Raw genomic sequence first — 19,967 nt, 5'->3', positions numbered from 1 at the left:
AACAATAAAATAAAATGCAAATACTTACAGCCAGTAACGAGGTATTTCTGATATACTCTGAAGGCGATGTGGCTGGTGTTGAATTGACACACAAGTAACACGATAAAGTGGTACGGTAGTCATTTTGTGTTATTTCAACATTTCATTTTTTGCTGTGTGACTGTTGAAGCAAGTGTTGCAGAATTTTTCCTGGTACAATATAGATGAAATTTTGGTATACATACCTACGTATGTGTATATACAAACAATACGTATTTATCTATTCCTGAGATCGAAGTACATCTTTCTTCTGTTACACAAAATGCAATTCAATCGATAAAGTAACATATCACTGTTAAATGTTCATTATTAACTCCTGAATTTCTTATCACATGTACTTAGTATATAGACCTATATATATTTACCTTATAGTCAAAACACTCAGAAAATCCATTTGAAGGCATGACAAGTCACACTTGCAGTTGAGTCCATAGTTTTTTGAGTGATATGTGTTAACCGGCTCAAGCTGATCTGAAAATGGATTAATATATATAAGGCATGTTCTACAAAGGTAGCCAAGAAAGTTATGTCGCTTTTTCACTCACCACCTTCGAACATCGCCTCCTAAGACGATATAACCTAAGAGGTATCTGGAAGATCAAAAATAGTCCCCATCACCATCGAGACTTCTGCCGACGTTCTAGAAGGCCATGGATTCCATCGCTGTAGAACTTGGTAGGCCGTGAAACGAAGAAGGTAACAAGTGCATTTTCCACCTCTACTAGGTATTTGAACTGGCGTCCTCTAAGTTGACTGTCCAAGGAATGGAACAGGCGATAATAGGTCGGTGCAATGTCCGGGAGTATGGCGGACCCAACACTTTTTCCCATCCAAGTCGTAGAATGGTGTCATAGTTGTCCTCTATCGGAGGGGTCCTTTGCGTTTCAGAAGTGCTGGCTCCAAATTTTTGAGTGTTTCATGAACATGGCTCAACTCCTGCCAGTACACAGTTGAATTGATGCTCTGACCTGCTGGTAGCAGTTCCCGATGCACGATACCACGAGCAGTCCACCAAACACACAAGAGGACTTTCTTCTGGTGTAGTGCTGGTTTTTGGCTTTTTGGAATTGGCTCATGGGATGCTAACCAATGATGACGGCGCCGTGGAGCTTCGTACAGGACTAATTTCTCATCACATGTCAACACTCTGTCCAGTAATGGCTCCTTGCTCAGACGAGGCAGCAAAGAAACACAGGTGTCTGCTCGCGTTGCCTTCTTGACCGGAGTCAAATCATGTCGATCAATCGACCCAACTTGTAGTGCTTCTTAAGTTGATGGAGGTGCTGCCCAATAGTATCTCCACTCACATTGAATTGTAGTCCAAGTTCCTCACATGTCTGGTCGCTGCCAGAAAATCTCCATTTTGTACATGTGTTGGTTTTCCGGCACGAGCTGCGTCTTCGAGTGTTTCGTCACCGTCCTTAAACCTGTTAAACCACCGCTGCAGTCTTGACACCCTCACCAAAGACCTGGCATATCTTTCGTCCCACTCTAGGGGTGTTTGACCCTAGTTTGAATTCACACAGCATACACGCCGTTATGATGCTCTGTGAAGGTCCCGTGTTCACTCTGTCCTTACACAAGTTCACGGTATAACTGAACTGCCACAACCAGGTAGTATGTTGCATATGCGCAAAGCAACAACTGACCTTCGCCTTATTTCCATTTGCATTCAACTTGAGTTGTGAGGGCCATTGGAACACAGACCTCCACAGAAAGCGACAGATCTTTGTTGGTTTCCTAAATTTTCATGAAAGTAATCTGGAAGAAAGTTAGAAAAATTGTTATGTTTATCACACTTTTATATCGTGTCTTTTAAAGCTTTATTTTTAGGAAGAAGAAATAAAACGAACTATAATTTTCTGTATATATATATATATATATATATATATATATATATATATATATATATATATATATATATATAGTGGCTCAAATAAGTATTGGTCGGAAAAGAGGTAGGAGCCAAAGTAGGAATAGTAGAACAACCATGTTACATGTGATCGTAAAACTTGTGAAAGATATTCATGTATATGTGTATATGGCATACACATCCAGACAATTGAAATATGCTACGTTGTTTTCCAACAGATCAGCAATATTGCAGAGTTCGGGCAGCATTCAACGCCAAATAAGTATTGGACGAGCAAACATCTTGTTATGAATGCTCGCCCTCTGAGTTGGTTCCACCCTCGAGCTCCCGTGTGTCTTTGAACACAAGATACTCGAGTTGTAGCAAAGTGGACAGCAGTAAGGTAGTGCCTTTCGTGAAGCAGGAATGGGGAGAAAAGCGACGGAAACAACTTAGGAAGAAAGGAAGATTTTAGTAGAGCTGCTTCGGAACGGAAATCATTTGCGAAAATCAGTAAAACTATTCGGAGACCAAGAACAACGGTTTAGAACATTGTTTACCGGTATAAGAAAACAAAAAGAGTAGATAATGCACCGAAAAGCGGCCGCCCGTCAAAGCTTTCAATGACAGCAAAACGAAACATTGTGCGTCAAATGGCTAAACATCCAAGATTAAGTGCGCCTAAGTTAGCAGCTGAAGTGGAACGTGATGTAAAAGTGACTGTGTCTGCTGAAATTATCAGAAATGTGCTTCGTAATAGGGGGAAAGGGGGAGAACAGCCCGTCGAATATCTTATGTAAGTAAGGAGAACAAGGAAAAGAAATTGACGTACGTGAAAGAGCATAAAAATGAGTTATGAGTTGGGAAAACAATCATTTTTATCGATGAGAGTACAATTAATATCTTCAAGTCGGACGGACGTGTGATAGTGTGAAGAAAGAATGCAGAATTAGATGCGAAAAATTTGACAGCCACTGTGAAACATGGAGGGGGATTTGTTATGGTATGGAGTTGTATGAGCGCAAATAGTGTGGGTGATTTATGCTTTATTGAAGAGACGTTGGATCACAAGGCTCACATCAACATTCTGAAGACGCATCTTCCTCCAAGCGTGGAAAAAATGGGTCTCCCTTCCCAATATATCTTCACATAGGATAATGACCGCAAACATACAGCCCTAAATACTCGGCTCTGGTTATTATGTAACACAACTCGTTGGATGGAAACACCACCACAATCACCCGAAATTAACCCAATCGAGAATTTAAGGCAGTGCTTGCAACAGAACATTCACAAACATGACATCTCTAACAAACAGAACCTGAAAAGTGCATTATTAGGAGAATGGGGTAAAATTTCTCGCGAAATCACAGACAGCTTGTTGCATTCGATGCCAAACAGGTTTGTGAATCATCAAAAATAACGGAGCAATTACCAAGTACTAAGAATGGTAACAAATTAAAACAATGATAATCATTCTTGATGCCGAATACTTTCTGACCCACCATATATAGTTTTTGTGGCTATATAATTTAATGTATGCGTCTTCGAAATAACTTTGTTAGATTCCAAGCAGTAGGACATGTAGCTTGGATTCTACGTTAGGTTGTAGGCCCATTCTCTTCAGTGACGTAACTAAGGAGGGACAAATGGGACTAGTGCCCCGGCGCTGGATTGATGAGGCGCAAAATTGGGCAATATTTATTTCACTATGAGGCAGGAAAAAGAGTTTTAGCAAATTATAGATCATAAAAGAATACCTCATAAACTTAACAAGACAACAACGGCTCACCAACCCTAGAATCATATTCATAGAGCATAAATTAATTTCAAAATTAATTCTTTTAAGAACATTGTAAAAATCTTTGCAATCAAAAGAGCCCGGAAAGTTAAATGTTAGTTTCAGCTTTTTGTGTTTTCATTTAACTTACATCGATTTTAAGATATCCCGATGTAATTCCAAAAACATTGTGATTTGCAGTTATTATGATAAGACTATAAGGATATGTCAAGCATGCTGCTCTCAGATTATTTGACAATCAAATAATATTAATTAGTTTTTGTTTTATCTCGTACTAAAAATTAAATAACCAGATTCATCACTTGAAGAAAAAATGGAATAGGAGAATTACTGTGTGATACAAATATCAGGTGTAGTCGGGGAGCGTTTTAGCTTGGTTGGTCATGGGGGGGGGGCACTAAGACGAGTTCTTGCCCCGGGTGACTAGTCTAGTTGCATCGCTGATTCTCTTATAGTCTTATGTAGACGTATATTATGTAGTTCAGCAGTGGATTTTTAAGTATGTCAGAAATGTGTACATTTACTGTGAGTTTCAAAATAGATACAAATCCATATATTTTCTCTTTTGTCTAAAAATAGGGCTCATGTTTCTCTGGATTTTTAAAATTAAACTTTTTGTTTTCACAAGAACTGAAATATTTAGGCTCCGCATTACGTTAAACAACGCGAGCAAGTTTTATAATTTACGCAGTTTTCAACCTATGTTATACAGAATGACCTACATAAAGGTAACTCAGCCGGGGAATACCAGAGAGCAAATAATTGTGCGTAGTTCTCTGAATAATTTTGTTTGACGCCAGTGTGTCTCCCAATGTACAGTTCCTTACATGCAACTCCCCACCTGTTCAGCACTGGTAAACAAATCGTTTCGAGAAGGTAGTGCTTCCCACGTAACAGCGAATTGTGATAGTGAACAAATACAGTAGATCTATGTGCTGATTAGGTCGTACTGTAATTGGTTACTGGTAATGGTTGCAGACGGACGTTTGGACAAACCACCAAACGTGGCTCCTTTAACCGGCTTACGGAAATGCTTAGAACACGCGAGTCTGGTTGCTGAGAACCCATATCTTTTAATGTTTGGTACGCACTTTCAGATACTCATGTAATGAGTCTAGTGTTCTTTGAATCAACTATGAACAGGGAAATGGCTTCTTGCAATAGTTTTACGACGTATTGACACCACAAGAAAGACTATACTCCTACCTCTAATACTGTGGAGCCAAATGTCACATATCAAACTAATTCCTGGCGTTGGTGCATAAATTGTTTACAGAAGGGCGCACAGTAAGCAAGAGCTTGAGGCCGCCTCGTGACCAGGGTTCGTCCTCATGTGATTTCTAACTTTGGGAATGTTAAAAGCAGAAGCTATATACAAATAATATCCAAACCATGGCTGAACTGCAGGAAATCATTATGCATACTATCCGGTGCAATCCGGAATAAAGAGCTGCTGGCGATATAAGCTAATATGCTGCGATGTGCAAAGAACTGTTTCGACGTTTACAGAAACTACTTTCAGCACCTATCGTAACACGTAGGTAAGCCAGTGCTTATTTTTCTGCTTTTCTGGCCATTATCCGGTATTAGCACGATGTGCTACTTTTACATAGGTAGACTACCGTGTTAACTACACTCTGCCACACAGCACTACTGTATTTAAAAATCTATTTATGCTTGCCCTTCCATATATTATACGCATGTAGAACATACAAGTAGCTTTTACATGAAATTATATGTTATCATAACATTGTTTATACTTTCGTGGTGTCAGTTAACACACACTATAGCTACTTCCTCAAATACAGATACAATAAAAATGGTACAAATAGTCAATTGCTTCAGGTGCATTTAATACACATTTTGTTAACTTGTATTGTTTCAAATAATAGTATTGCGATCATTACTCTGATCGATTTTGATCAGTGATGATTTCAGGGGATGCCCCAGGGGAATTTAACCTCGAAGCCAAGAAGTTACCCCGGCAACCATATACCTTACCGTGCTCAATGTGGATTCCCAATATTTTTGTAACACTACTTTCTACCTCCAATGTATTGAAACTGCGCCCGGAGAAAATCTTCTGAAATAATTACTAATTTTGATTACAGGTTTTGCTTTCCTCCACATAAGATTGGTAATAGTGTCATTTCTATTTATTTCACTATATCTGAAGGACAACACTCCTAAGGACTCAAAGAAGACATAAACCCATTTAAACCCTATTCAATTACTAAGAGGTAGCATTAGACTAAATATAAGGGAACCATTCACTGTTGTCTTCGTTATCATAGTGGCTGCTTGGAGGAGATTGAATGTACGAGTTTCATAAATGCATGGATTTGCTACCAAGCTATAAATTACCATTTTACTATACTTCCATATATTGAGATCAAGTAAGTTCTTAAGTATTTATTTACACAAGCTTGATGCAGTTTTAGTACTAAATTCTGTGTAAATCCGTCCAGTTTTCAAAATATTTCTGGAACATATTTGGAGAAGTATTATGAGAAGACTGTTTCAAATGAGAGCACCTTAGGAAAATGAAATATTTAGCTTTCGTATAAAGAAAAATTGAAGGAACAGTGCCCTAAGAAAGATAGACTAAACGCCGCCTGATTAATGAAAGGAAACACTGGAGGCCATTACCAAGCAGAAACTAGAATAGGGTTTAGCTAAATACGCTTATGTTGAAAAGCTTGCAACAAACAACGACTTAAATTACGAACTACAAACAAAACATGCATCACTTGTATCTGTTGACCCCTAACATTCTTCTACATACTGATATTTACTTAGTACCGGACGTATAGCCATACTGGAATAAGCATTAAAATATTAGACATTACCTGTTTTAACAGTTTTCTCGACTTGTGACTTGTCGACACAACAATTGACAATGTGTGTAATAACATTGTGACCTGAGACTTGTTTTAGGGAGACTTTCAACACATTAATGAATTTTGAGATTTCATATTGTAAAATTACATTTGAAATTTGGACTTTTTTCGAAAACTTTTGCACCTTTGTGGCTCGTTTTGTATCATAATTTTGCATCTTTTTAATAAAAATTTGCAAAACTTTGCTAAATTCATAACTCAGCTAATCAATACCGATACTTCAACATGCATGAAATAAATATGTTGGCTCTTACGTTGGTTAACTATTTTCTATGGATGAAAGGAATGAACTAAACCTACCACAAAAGTTTTCCGATTTGAAAAATTTACTCCCCCGCAAGATCAAAGTGTTCTGATTTGGAATAGCATAAATATAGTAATGTTATTTATAGATATCTCCTGCATAGAGATCTCATATTAACAACCCAACATAAGACAATTTTGAAATAGGATACTTCAAACAAAAGTGCTCTTTTAGTTTGACATTAATTTACTTAAGACAGTGGCAGTGTCGCGGCAATATACATGTAGCTGTAACTTCAGATGAATCAATCTTACACACTCCTTGAAGAGTTAGAACCATTAAAGATTCGCAAAAGACGTGAATTATTTTGTGTATTATTCCAGGAAGTAAATATAAATATCTTCGGGAAATATTCATTTTATTTTCGTTAATGAAGAGCCTTTTGGGGGCGATATGAAAGGGAGGACGTAGCAGGTCTGGCCACTACTGTGTAGTTAACCCTCCTTACAAATTTCAAGGTCTGTAGCAAGCCATCTACAAGTTTACAATTTAGTCCACTGTGAGCCCCAGGCTGACATCTGATGATTTTTGTTTCAGGACCTTAACTGATACAAGCGTTATGATAGACGAGACTTACTAATAAAGCAGATTTTCAATACAAAATTTCCTCAAAATGTTTTCGTCTTTACATTTTTTTGATATAAACAAATGCGGTTAGGGAGACGTAATTTTATACATGGATGTAGGTGATCCTAATGCCCATTTTTTCCAAGTTGCAGAATTACTCAGTCGCTGGCAGATAGCCGATGAGTGAGGAGATGTAAGTGAGCTGCATCGGAATTTGGTTTCTGACAACATGACAGAAACACCTTAACAATGCTACTGCGTTAATTTTGTGTCAAGCGTGGATAATCCAAGTGAAAACGATCCACAAGGTTTGATAGGCCTTCAGGGATTAAACAAAGGCTTCAGGCCTTTAGGAGTGAAATATTTGACATATATTTTCTTGGCCAAATACAACACACATATGCTTCCCCTGGTTCTACTTTTCTGACATGGCTCCATTTCATGATTTTCCCCCAAGTTGAAAATGTCCTAGACATTTCAGTTTCAGTCCAGAGAAGATATCATGCAGAATTCGATGGACCAGCTACGCACAATTCGAAAAGAGGTTGGCAACAGTGGGAGAACTATTGTGAGAAGTGTGTGAAAGCCCAAAGGAAAGGAAAGTAATGTAAGATATTAGTATCTAAATACACATTTTTATGAATAATTATCCAAGACGTTTTAAACAAACATGTATTAAACCAAACATAACTTACTACCTTTAACTTTTTCTATTGCGTTAAAATAATAGTAGAAAATAGGATTCCTAGAAGACATTTGTGACTATAGTTTTATCATATCGTTTTCATAGAAGGTAGAGTCAAGTTTTATTTCTGTATTTTTACACACTAAGCAGCTAGAAATTTTGACCACCTGTCACAATTTGAACGAATTTGTTGTCTAACATAAGAGGCACCAGACACAACAGAACAACTTTCCGCACGGTGACAGTGATCCCACTCAATCAGTTAGTGTGATGTTTGTGCGTAGAACGGGGAAAGTCGGGAGTATATCAGTTTGATAGCGGCTTGATTGTGACGGCCATTTAGCTGCACACAGAGCTTGAAGGACAAGATATGGCATAAAAATATATCTCAAACCTGTCCGTAATAGGGCACACACACATGTCGTAATGATACTAAACACACTGCTAACAACGTGAATAATACTGTCACTAAAAACACTGCAAGAAGACGCTAGAAATATTAATTTTAGTGGAAATAATGCTAGTTTAGTCACTAGACAACATTTAAAAGGTGATAAATTTCTATTCTAACGATATAAATGAACCAATTGTTTTTGATAAAAATATCCTTAAAAATTTCTAAATCAAGCGACAAAATGCTACATTGGTAACACTGATAACAGGAGACAAACGACAACCACCGTGTATAAATTTTTGACATACAATTATATCATCTCAAACATTGTCCCAGTGATCAAAACATAACATATTAATCCGTCAAAACTAATGAAAACAAAGCAGTAGATCATTTTGACATACTATAGTTGCTCACATTTTTTATGCTCATGGCGGACATATCCGTAATGTCAAACAATCCATGGACGGCTATTAGAGGGGGGAGGGTGGAAAAGGGGGGCAGTTGCCCCCCACTTTTTTGAAATTACCCATTAATGTATATAGTTTAATTTGGAAATATAAAGTTTTGTATGTATTATTAGTTCATAGAATAAAAATGGTGCCATAAAATATTTGTCGTTCCATGAGTACGTATTTGTTGTCTTCCCGTGGAATTTAGAAAGCTACAGAAATTGTGTTTGAATTGCCACTAAAAATGGCCCAAAATTTAACCTATTGGAGCGCAACAATTCGAGCGTACTTTCATTTCTTCTTGCAAGGGATCGATATGTTAGTCAGCCGCTCTGGAACTAATTGAGAACATTTTGCACGAAAAGAAATCCTTCACAAGTTATTCTTTAATTGCACAAAAATCGACAGTTCCTAAAATGTATTTTCTTTCTAATAATAAGGAATATTTTTTTTTTTCAGTTTAACATCCTGTTCAGCAGCGAAGTTATATGAGACGTGGAGTTAATGATCAACGTGGAGTCCAAACCACGTGAGCTCCCCCGAATCCCCGGAATCGAGCCCGGATCTCTCACGTCAAAGGCGTGTACGCTAACCTCTTAGCCACGAAAGAGCTCAGTGAGGAATACTAATTTTGCAGTGTAATATACGAGTTGAGGAGCGTACATATACAGTTTTGTATACACAATTAAATTTAGTGAATTCAGCATAATTCTAGGTTTTAGGATTATTCTAGGTATAACTGAAATGTGGAATGACTACGTATTGCTGAGTTTTGATATATTCCAAGAAAGTGAAAACTGTACTTAACACGTTAACTGCCGGCTAAAATTAGCTGGTTGAGCCCCAGGCGCCATTGATGCAGTATTGTGTGACTCTCACTGAAATATTCACCGGTTGCTATAATCCTCCTCCCATAAAGTTAGTAAGCAAAAAAGTTTTTTTACAGGCCATTAGTTCCGGTATACTTTCGTGCGCCGTATTGGTCCGACAGCACGAATAAGTAGCTTTAGTTGTGAGCCAACGGCTGGTAATAGAGTCATAAACTCAATATTACAATGTTAGTCCCATCGGACCAACGCGGCAAAGTAGGAAAGTTCATTGTTGGGCCCATCGGCCCAACACGACAGCCAACGTGTTTGGCAGAGAACATGTTTCGGGAAGCTGCAAAAGTATTTCTTTAAATATCGTAGCATATGCTGGTAGTATTCACTGTCATTCTAAGAGTAATAATACATATAATAGCATGAGTGGAATTAAAAATATAAGTTGTTCGTTAATTTCCAGTTTCAATATAACTTCTGCAAACCTATGATTATTCATTATTAATTATTCATTACTATGATTATTTCATTAATCTTATCCTTTCTGTTTATTTGTTTCGCAAATTTGTTATTAAATAGGACCCTAATCTGATCACTCAATTTTCCAGACAGATATTCATGAGCAAGGAATCAAATCTCTTCTTACAACTTCGTTGTTTAAGAGTACAAAGGGCTAGTATCTACTTGCGTTGCTCTTGTCAATTTACTTAATAAATATCAAACAAGATATACGGTATTTTAACTGAAAAAGACAGTATCCTAATAGTTATACAACCTTTCGTCAAACATGTTACAAGTAACCAGGAAAACTAACATTGATATCAAATATTCAGATCATGTGTTGCCCCCCACTTTTAACGTCCAACAGCCGCCACTGAAACAATCGACATATTTTATGTCCACCATTAGAAGGCAATTCATATGTACACATTGAAGTATGCCCAAATTTGAAGACATGCATTTTTGTGTCGTTTTGAGTCGTTTCGGGCTTTGTGTGTGGGAACGAGCATCTCGGAAATAGAGCAATTTATTGAGTGTTCTTGAGCTGTCGTGGTTAATATCTTTCGAAGTTGGAGAAAAGGCAGTGAAGCTAGCTCCAAATCACAAGACACAGGTTAGCCACACCTCATTAAAGATGTAGGACGTTGTATATTGTCGAGATTGGCACAACAAAACGTAATGTGAACTATGGCATATTAGTAGCAGACTTTAACAAATTTTAACAGTTAATAAAGCGTAAGTGTGTATGAGCACGCAGTTCGTCCTACAGTGTTAGATATGGGTGTCCAGAGCCGAAGTCCAATACATGTACAAATGTTAACAGAGCTCATCGGTAACGATTGGAATGTGCACGTGCCAAATGTCATTGAACTGCAGAGCAACGGCACAACGAATCTAGAAACTGCCTTCATCACATCGCCGGGTCAGAATTCTTTGTCGTCTAGAGCAATAGCTGCTCCATACGTTCATAGTAGGATGACGATAAGCCGGTGGAGGCTTCATTATGATTTGGGGACATTCACATTAGCCGCGGTGTTGCATGTGGAGACCACCATAATGGCTTCTAGCTATCGGCGGGTCATTATTGATCATGTACATCCATTCATGTTTGCCATTCCAGTTGGGAATGCTTTTTTTTTTCTGCAGGACACTACTCCTTGGAACTAAGGGGAACGTTGAGCGGCAGTATATGGGGGAGCACAGTGGTGAATTTAGGTTACTGCAGTAGCCCTCAAATGTGCCCGATCTTAACCCAATTGATAACTTTAAGGACATCATGGAACGTCAGATCTGACCTTATCTCTCCGGAATTCTCAGGATTAGGTTACTTGCGTGTGCAAATATGGTGTGCCATGGCTCCAGCCGCCTATCAAAGTATCTTTGCTTCAGAGACGCAACTAGGATAGTTGTCGCCCAGGGCAAAAACTCGCCTTAGCGTCTCCCCGGCCATTCAAACCAAAACGCTCCCCGACTACACCTGCTTTGATTTGCATTACACAGTAATTTATCTATTTCATTTTTTCCTAAAGAGGTAAAGCTTAATTTCGAAATCGCAGTACATGATTTAATTTTCAGTACAAGATAAAACACCAAACTAATTAGTATTTGATTGCCAAATAATCTGAGAGTAGCAAAATTGACATATCCTTAGTCTTATCATAATAACTACAAATCACAATGTTTTTGGAATTATATTTTGATGTGCATAAGTGTAGAATGAATCAACAGTCTATTCTATAGAATGGAATATATAATTATGATTACAAATCAAGCTGTTGTCTCGAGCATTACATTCGGACATTTTACAAATCTCTTAAATTGATGTAAGTTTAATGAAAACACAAAAATATGGAATTAAAATTCAACTTTCCGGGCTCTTTTGGCTGCAAAGGTTTTCACAATGTCCTCAAAAGAATAGATTTGAAGCTAACAATATCCTAGGATTGGTGAGTCGGTTTTGTCCTGTTAAATTTCTGAGGTATTTTTTATGATCTTTACTTTGCTGAAACTCTTTTCCTTGCCTTATTCTGAAAATAAATATTTGCCCAGTTTTGAGCTTCCCCCAATCCTCCGCTTGCCTGCCTTTTACGTCATTGCATTGCTTCCATGCCAAATCGGATTGCTGCTGTCCTGCGATAAAATTGACAAACCAGATATTGGTTAAGTGGTCAGTATTTTGGTCTTTTTTTGACAGTGTACCTTCGTACAAATCAAGGGTTCGCAAATAAGTTCAAGCTTCAATGAATTTTATATATTCATAAAATACTAAATTAAGGAGACATTAATATATACCTCTTTCCATCTTGTTAATAGTTTGTATTGCATCAACATTTCTCAATGTGTACAGCAATTTTCATTATTGTATTAAATTGTTATTTTTATCTAATTACTAAAGTACTTGTTATTACTTTTCTTAAAGCAATTAATCTTCAATTTAACAGAAATACCAAAAATTTAGAAATTAATATAGCAACCTACCTTCAATTTCTTTAATACATTTTCTACCAGATTCATCACACAGAACTTGATGTCCTAAAAATACAAATATGGTATTTCAGTTTATAAACAAATATATATACTTTTCTTATGAAAATGTAAGTTATAAATTAAACACATTCATAACAGCTTGGATGTTTTACTTACAAGGGACATCACCCAATTGTCCAGCTCCGATTTCAATGAAACGTTGATTGCTGATAGAGGACATGTATGCATTACTTGTGATGACAGAAATGTTTGCCATGATGCATGTTTTCTATTTTTTAATAATTTTTAAAGGTTTTGATGTGGTTAATAGAGATTACTGCAGAAGTCCGTTACTACCCTTTGTAAACGGAGTGTTAATGAAAGATCAATCATGTAGATATGTATAGGACCTAGGGGGAAGTCGTATGGTACGTATGACCTTGACGGCAGCCATCTTGAAATCCGCCATTTTGAATTAAGGTCAAGTTTTTTAAATGGGAATAGGGTAATATGAATAGTATAATTTCGGGTAGAATTTAATCAGGAAGACAATGGTGAAGTTAGTTTTAAGATAGGCTCATTTGGTGAAAAGTTACAGGCATATTAATTGTTTACTTACTATGTGCGTAAGTCCCTTACCTCCGCTTCTAACCCCCGTATTAGTGATAATAAGTGGATAAAGGTTTCGGTAATACATATTATGCCTAGAGGGAAGTGATACGATAAGGGTATCATTGACGGCAGCCATCTTGAAATCCGCCATTTTGAATTAAAGTGAAATTTTGAAAACTGAAAACCATAGCATGTGGCACCAAATTTTAATAGTAAATTTTCCCCAGAAGCCAATGGTATGCTTATTTTTGTTCTATAGTTAACCAGTATGAATTTGTGACTCTTCTAATGTGCACGAAACGTCCATTATTCGATCTTTCAAATTGGCAACACTTCTAACTTTCATCGCATGTTTTAAGATTCCAACTGGCACTTTGCAATTGTTTCCATGGCTCATGTTTTCTAAATTGATTACATTTTTTAAGAGTTGCGATTTGTCAGTTCATGAATAGTGTTGGGATAAGCATCCAGCAATCTTTCTGAATTTTGAAGACTTGCCATGTAATTATTAATTTCCTAGGCAGTGTAATTATTTATTTTAACCCAGAGTACATGAGGATCCTATGGACCTATATGATGTAAAGAAATACAAATGAAATTATAAGAAATTGGTGTAACACGAACTCAAAATTATCATGAATGTAGCCTACATGTTGCGCAAACGACAAACGGTATTTTTTTAATAAATAGAACTTTAAAAGATCAGCACGAATGATAGAAAATATCAAAGAGACATAATATGACTGTTCCCAACACACTGTTTGTGCCATGAACAAAATATGAAAACAGGTAACTTGTTTATAAAGGGGTGTAACTTAATCGAGTTCCCGATCAATACTGATTATAAATCTTACAAACATGAACCATCGACAACAATCGCTAGAAAACGAATGACATTTTTGTCTGACTAGCTAAAATATTGCCATAGAAAATAAATAAATAAATATACAATCAACAAATAAATATAAAACAAAACAAAAGACCATTGATTTACACAACAATCATATTACGTTTCCTTTTTTGAAGTGAATTTTCAACTTATTTCTCGTCTCATCTACTATCCATTACAAGCTACGTCTCCGGTATTACCTGAATGCAAAGTTGGAGTTCTTTCGTTCTGCGATGATTCATGTCAGTAAACGAGTTTTTGAAGGGCAGGTATAGGAAATAAATAATTAGACCCTACATTGCCTATGAAATTAATAATTACATGGCAAGTCTTCAAAATTCAGAAAGATTGCTGGATGCTTATCCCAACACTATTCATGAACTGACAAATCGCAACTCTTAAAAAATGTAATCAATTTAGAAAACATGAGCCATGGAAACAATTGCAAAGTGCCAGTTGGAATCTTAAAACATGCAGTGAAAATTAGGAGTGTTGCCAGTTTGAAAGATCGAATAATGGACGTTTCGTGCACATTAGAAGAGTCATAACTTCATATTGGTTAACTATAGAACAAAAATAAGCATACCATTGGCTTCTGGGGAAAATTTACTATTAAAATTTGGTGCCACATGCTATGGTTTTCAGTTTTCAAAATTTCACTTTAATTCAAAATGGCGGATTTCAAGATGGCTGCCATCAATGATACCCTTATCGTATCACTTCCCTCTAGGCATAATATGTATTACCGAAACCTTTATCCACTTATTATCACTAATACGGGGGTTAGAAGCGGAGGTAAGGGACTTACGCACATAGTAAGTAAACAATTAATATGCCTGTAACTTTTCACCAAATGAGCCTATCTTAAAACTAACTTCACCATTGTCTTCCTGATTAAATTCTACCCGAAATTATACTATTCATATTACCCTATTCCCATTTAAAAAACTTGACCTTAATTCAAAATGGCGGATTTCAAGATGGCTGCCGTCAAGGTTATACGTACCATACGACTTCCCCCTAGGTCCTATACATATCTACATGATTGATCTTTCATTAACACTCCGTTTACAAAGGGTAGTAACGGACTTCTGTAGTAATCTCTATTAACCACATCAAAACCTTTAAAAATTATTAAAAAATAGAAAACATGCATCATGGCAAACATTTCTGTCATCACAAGTAATGCATACATGTCCTCTATCAGCAATCAACGTTTCATTGAAATCGGAGCTGGACAATTGGGTGATGTCCCTTTCTTAGTAACTTTGTAATATAGGAAACTTAATTCTTTAAATACCTATTTCTTTAATTATGCGCCAAATTACTATATTTGGTAAGCAGAGACTTACTTTTTATTGAACTTCACAATCTACTGACAACCCTTAACGTCATAATGTCATCTACGGAACATATTGTAAAATCGAAAACTTGACTATGAATCAAATATAAACTTGATATTACTTGGGTACTTCAGAATTAAAATGAAAAAAGAACCGGTGTTTAACTCGATATAGACTATTTTAATTACACTAGCTTTTCAATTAAAAAGAGACATGGCAACTGTGTTTTAGTACGGAACATTATTTAAGTTAGAAAGTTGTATTTGTAAAATGAATGAAGGATTGTAGTTGTGGTTCGCTACTTATTAAGATGATTCAGATACTAATAGTTAGCAAACCTGATAATCACAACAGTCAGAATTAGTCAGAATTACACATTAGTCAATGTGTAATTCTGACAATTCTGTGCAAACCTATGTCAATTACACATTACACACAATCACATTAGTCAGAATTACTAACATGATAATAAATGAAGCCTAGATTATTGAGAAGTATGTTACAAACACTGAGAAACAAAACTTACCATTTTTCTATTAAGAGAGTCTACTAGCAAAAATCCCTATTACGGAACCACTTTGCGCCTTAGGATACACTTGGGGGGATGAATTTTAACTTATTTCGAGAATATAATTATTCATCTCAATAATCCCAAAAACTATGGATTGGATATTCATAGCAGTCATGTTTCATTATTTTTAAATATTACCCCTTCACATCTCTTGTCAGAAATATGCTAAAAATCGAAGGTAGTCCAGGGTTAACTTATATATCAAAAGTGATCAAAATCAGTACAGGGTCAATCCATGCGAAATGATCGAGAAGAAAGAAAAATTGCCGCTCGACTTTTTCAAAAGATCTAATTTTTCAAGAATGTTTAACCTGTCAGGGTACTTCAGAACTACAATTAATTAAATTTTAACAATATCGCATGGTGACGCGGCGGCTGCCGCCATTTTGCGTTTTTCGATTTTAGGCGTTTACGTTGTTTTGAATATCTCAGCATGTATTTGTCCTACCAAATTGAAAATTGCTGGACGTCTCCAACTCGTGCAAAGGTAAAGCTTTGATCAAAACATTTTTGCCTAAAACCACTTGAAGGAGGTGAAACCGGTGCCTACAGTAGCAACATTTTTGGACATTAAAAACATGTTTGGGAAGAGGAAACAACTGACATAGAGGTCTGAATTTGTGTGTACATTTAGTCCGGGTTCATAAGTTAATACGCAAAAAATTACAGATCTGTAGCTACTCCCAAACGCCTGAAGAAAGATCGTAAAGTTGGGGAATTATGCCAATTTGGCATGTTTCATTCTCCAATATCTCCAATGGGCCTGGATAAAAAAATCTGAAATTTGGGAGTAGTTAGTCCGTTAGTATACCATAACACACAACAAAGCGGTTTTGTGTTTTTGAGCAGAACTGGGTCAAAGTATTAAATAATAACGTCATAATCTAGGAGGTGTTTTGTTCATAAATTCAACTGGAAATTTGTTGTTGTGAAGTAAAATAAAGTAGGATGAATGGTTAGTCCTGTCAAGACTCCCAAGCTCGTTTCTTTCCTTTAGTTGTAACACTGTCTTATCACATCCACAGCAGCACTGGTGAAGAATTCCGCTATCAGCAGAAGGCGAGGAAAGTCAAAATGCACTTGACAAAAAAGTCCGTAAGTACTCCTTGCTTTTGTTGCTTGCTATATCAATGATATTCAATCATGTTTTTTATTGTCTTAACTGTCAACTCATGCAGGAGATAGTGGTCCTTTCGTTTGATCTACATTCCACAGTCAGTGTTCACAGCGGTAGATGTTCACTGACTTGGAAATGTAGATCAAACGCAAGGAACCTGATTTCACCCCTTTCAAGGGTTTTAGGCAAAAGAGTTATGAGACCAAAGTTTTAGCTCTGCACGAGTTGGAGACGTCTAGCAATTTTCAATTTGTAAGGACAAATACATGCTGAGATATTCAAAACAACGCAAAATGGCGGCAACCGCTGTGTCGCCATGGGATGTTGTAAAATATAATTAATTGAGTTTTTAGTACCCTGATATAGGATAAAGATTCATAAAAATAGATTTTTTGGAGATTTCTTGAGCGGCACATGCTTGATCACTTAGAATGGATTGACTCTACATTGATATAGCAGTAATTTCTACATTTTAAAAATTTATCCCTTCATCTCTTTCCCCGTCCTTGCCAAATATATGCTAAAACCTTAAGATTGGGCAGGATTCACTCATATATCTAAAATGATTTTAAAAATCGGTGCAAGTATCCATGAGTACTTAGCGAGCAAACATCGTAATATTCATTTTAATTTAAACGAGTATCTGTTAACCTCGACAAGATCTACCACCAAGCGTAGTTTGGCACAGATCGGGAAATACGATATACCCTTGTGAAGCAAAGTACAAGATTAATCAGAAAACGAGGGCAAATAACGTATTTTTGATATGTTTTGCCACACTGACTGTATAAAATAAAAAAATAGGAGTGATAAATCACATTATTTCTAATTATACAACCTCTGACAATAAAGTTCGTTGAATGATCCCGTAAATAGAAAGTAGATACAATATGAATGACACTTACCTTACTGTCCTTCGAAGTAGTCCCCTCTCGCAGCTATGCAACGCAGAGAACGGCCTTACATGTCCTGGAAACTTTTTGAGAAGTCTTCTTTCGGGATGGTCTTTGCAGCCTCGTCACGTTTCGTGGCATGTCTGGAATATCGTCAAATCTCTTTCCTTTCAACGCGAGCTTGAGGCGTCGGAACACGAAGTGGGAAGGATTCAGATGGTATGGTATGATGGATGGTCAATTTTCACCTCCCTCTTTTGGGCCAGGAATTGTCTGAGGATATCATCTGTGTGAGGGCGAGCATTGTCATGAACCAGAAACCATAAACCTTGTTCGGAGTACTGGGTTCGTACTCTTTGTACAGTCCGCAGCAAAAAGCCTGCAAGATGAGCATGTAAGTTTATTGTGAAACTACGCCTAAGAGCGCAGGGAATCAACATAACGTCTAAGTGGCACGAATCACGCCACAGAAACCTCGGCGTCCTGCCCTGCACACTTATTTTGGAGCAAAAAACTTCGTCATTTCACAATAAACTTACATTCTCACGTTGCAGGTTTTTTGCTGCGGACTGTGCATGTTTCATGAAACATCCCAAATTTCAGCGTACGTAGCAGCATTCACTGTTGTTCCCTCAGGTGAAATTCCCTGTGGATTCAATCGGCAATCGTTCGTGATTAATGTCCTCACCTTTTCAATGTTTTCGTCTGTGCGAGAGCTTGACGGCCTTCCGCTACCGGAGTTATCAGAATCACTATCCCGCCCTTCTCGAAAACGGCCTAACCATTCGTAAATGCACTTCAAGGACACTGCTTGATCTTCATAAAACTTGTACCAACATGTCATGGGTGTCTTTCGGTGTCTTACCAAGCTAAAAACAAAACATCAAATTGATCCTTTGTTCGTTCATTTTACTGTTATGAGTATGAAACCGGACACACTAACACTCATTTGGTATAACGCGTCTCACACAGACTACAGTTGACTCACAACTGAACAACGGTAAGTCCACAATGGCGGCAACTTTCGCAATTGGTGTGCAGTGTTTCGTTGCGCTACTGCTGCCAGAACGAGCACACTGATTTCACTCACCGAACTTTATTGTCAGAGGTTTCATTTTTGTATGAATCTTGTAATCTATTGTCTTTAGCCATGTTTATTAGACCACTCGTAATGAGATAATTGAAAAAAGTACTTACAATTTTAACATCACTACCATGTTTATCTTAAACCGCTGCACTGGATGAATAAGGATTAAACTGGTAAGCAAGATTTCTTTATACAAACAATACAAGTAGTTACTTAAACGAGCTTTGAAACTTACACATCGAAGTGATAGGGAAAGGAACATTATTTTTCCTTTTTAATTTTGTCTAATCAATAGACAAAGTCATAAATTCTTGCATATGAGGGCATTTTCACTATTTGCTTATTTGTGTTGGAATTTGCATTTCGAATACGTGGAGGAAGAGGGTGGACTTTACTATTACTACAGATTCTTTCCCTTTTATTTTTGAATCATAGACATTAATTCATTAAATTAGTACAATGTTCTTTTTTAAACTATAGAACACAAATTTACTGTTAAAGATTTCAAAATTCCACTGAGAACAGTAGAGAAGGTACTAAAATTTAATATGGTTGATGCAGGTTAGAAACCAAACTTTCACTGAGCAACGGGATTGAAGAATGATATCGACATTAAATGTATTAAGGAATACCAATGAAACATAACTCTCATCAAGTAGATTTCCAGACCAGA

At 36.8% G+C, this 19,967-nt stretch overlaps 1 protein-coding gene across 1 annotated transcript in view; it reads right to left on the bottom strand.

The window, feature by feature from the left end:
- Nucleotides 1–19,967, bottom strand: part of LOC145666831 (uncharacterized) — a 120,680-nt gene that overhangs the window by 12,904 nt on the left and 87,809 nt on the right. Inside the window, exons 16-17 of the mRNA XM_081734407.1 lie at nt 12,795–12,848; nt 405–510 (exon numbers count right to left, since the gene is read on the bottom strand). Of these exons, the coding sequence (XP_081590533.1) occupies nt 405–510; nt 12,795–12,848 (160 nt within the window). The remainder of the gene's footprint in view (nt 1–404; nt 511–12,794; nt 12,849–19,967) is intronic.

The sequence above is a fragment of the Thermobia domestica genome, chromosome 1, assembly GCF_964235325.1.
Source record: "Thermobia domestica chromosome 1, izTheDome1.hap1.1, whole genome shotgun sequence".
Classification (NCBI taxonomy): Eukaryota; Metazoa; Arthropoda; class Insecta; order Zygentoma; family Lepismatidae; genus Thermobia; species Thermobia domestica.
Note: the sequence above shows the minus strand (reverse complement) of the source record. Positions and strands in the feature narration are given on the sequence as shown.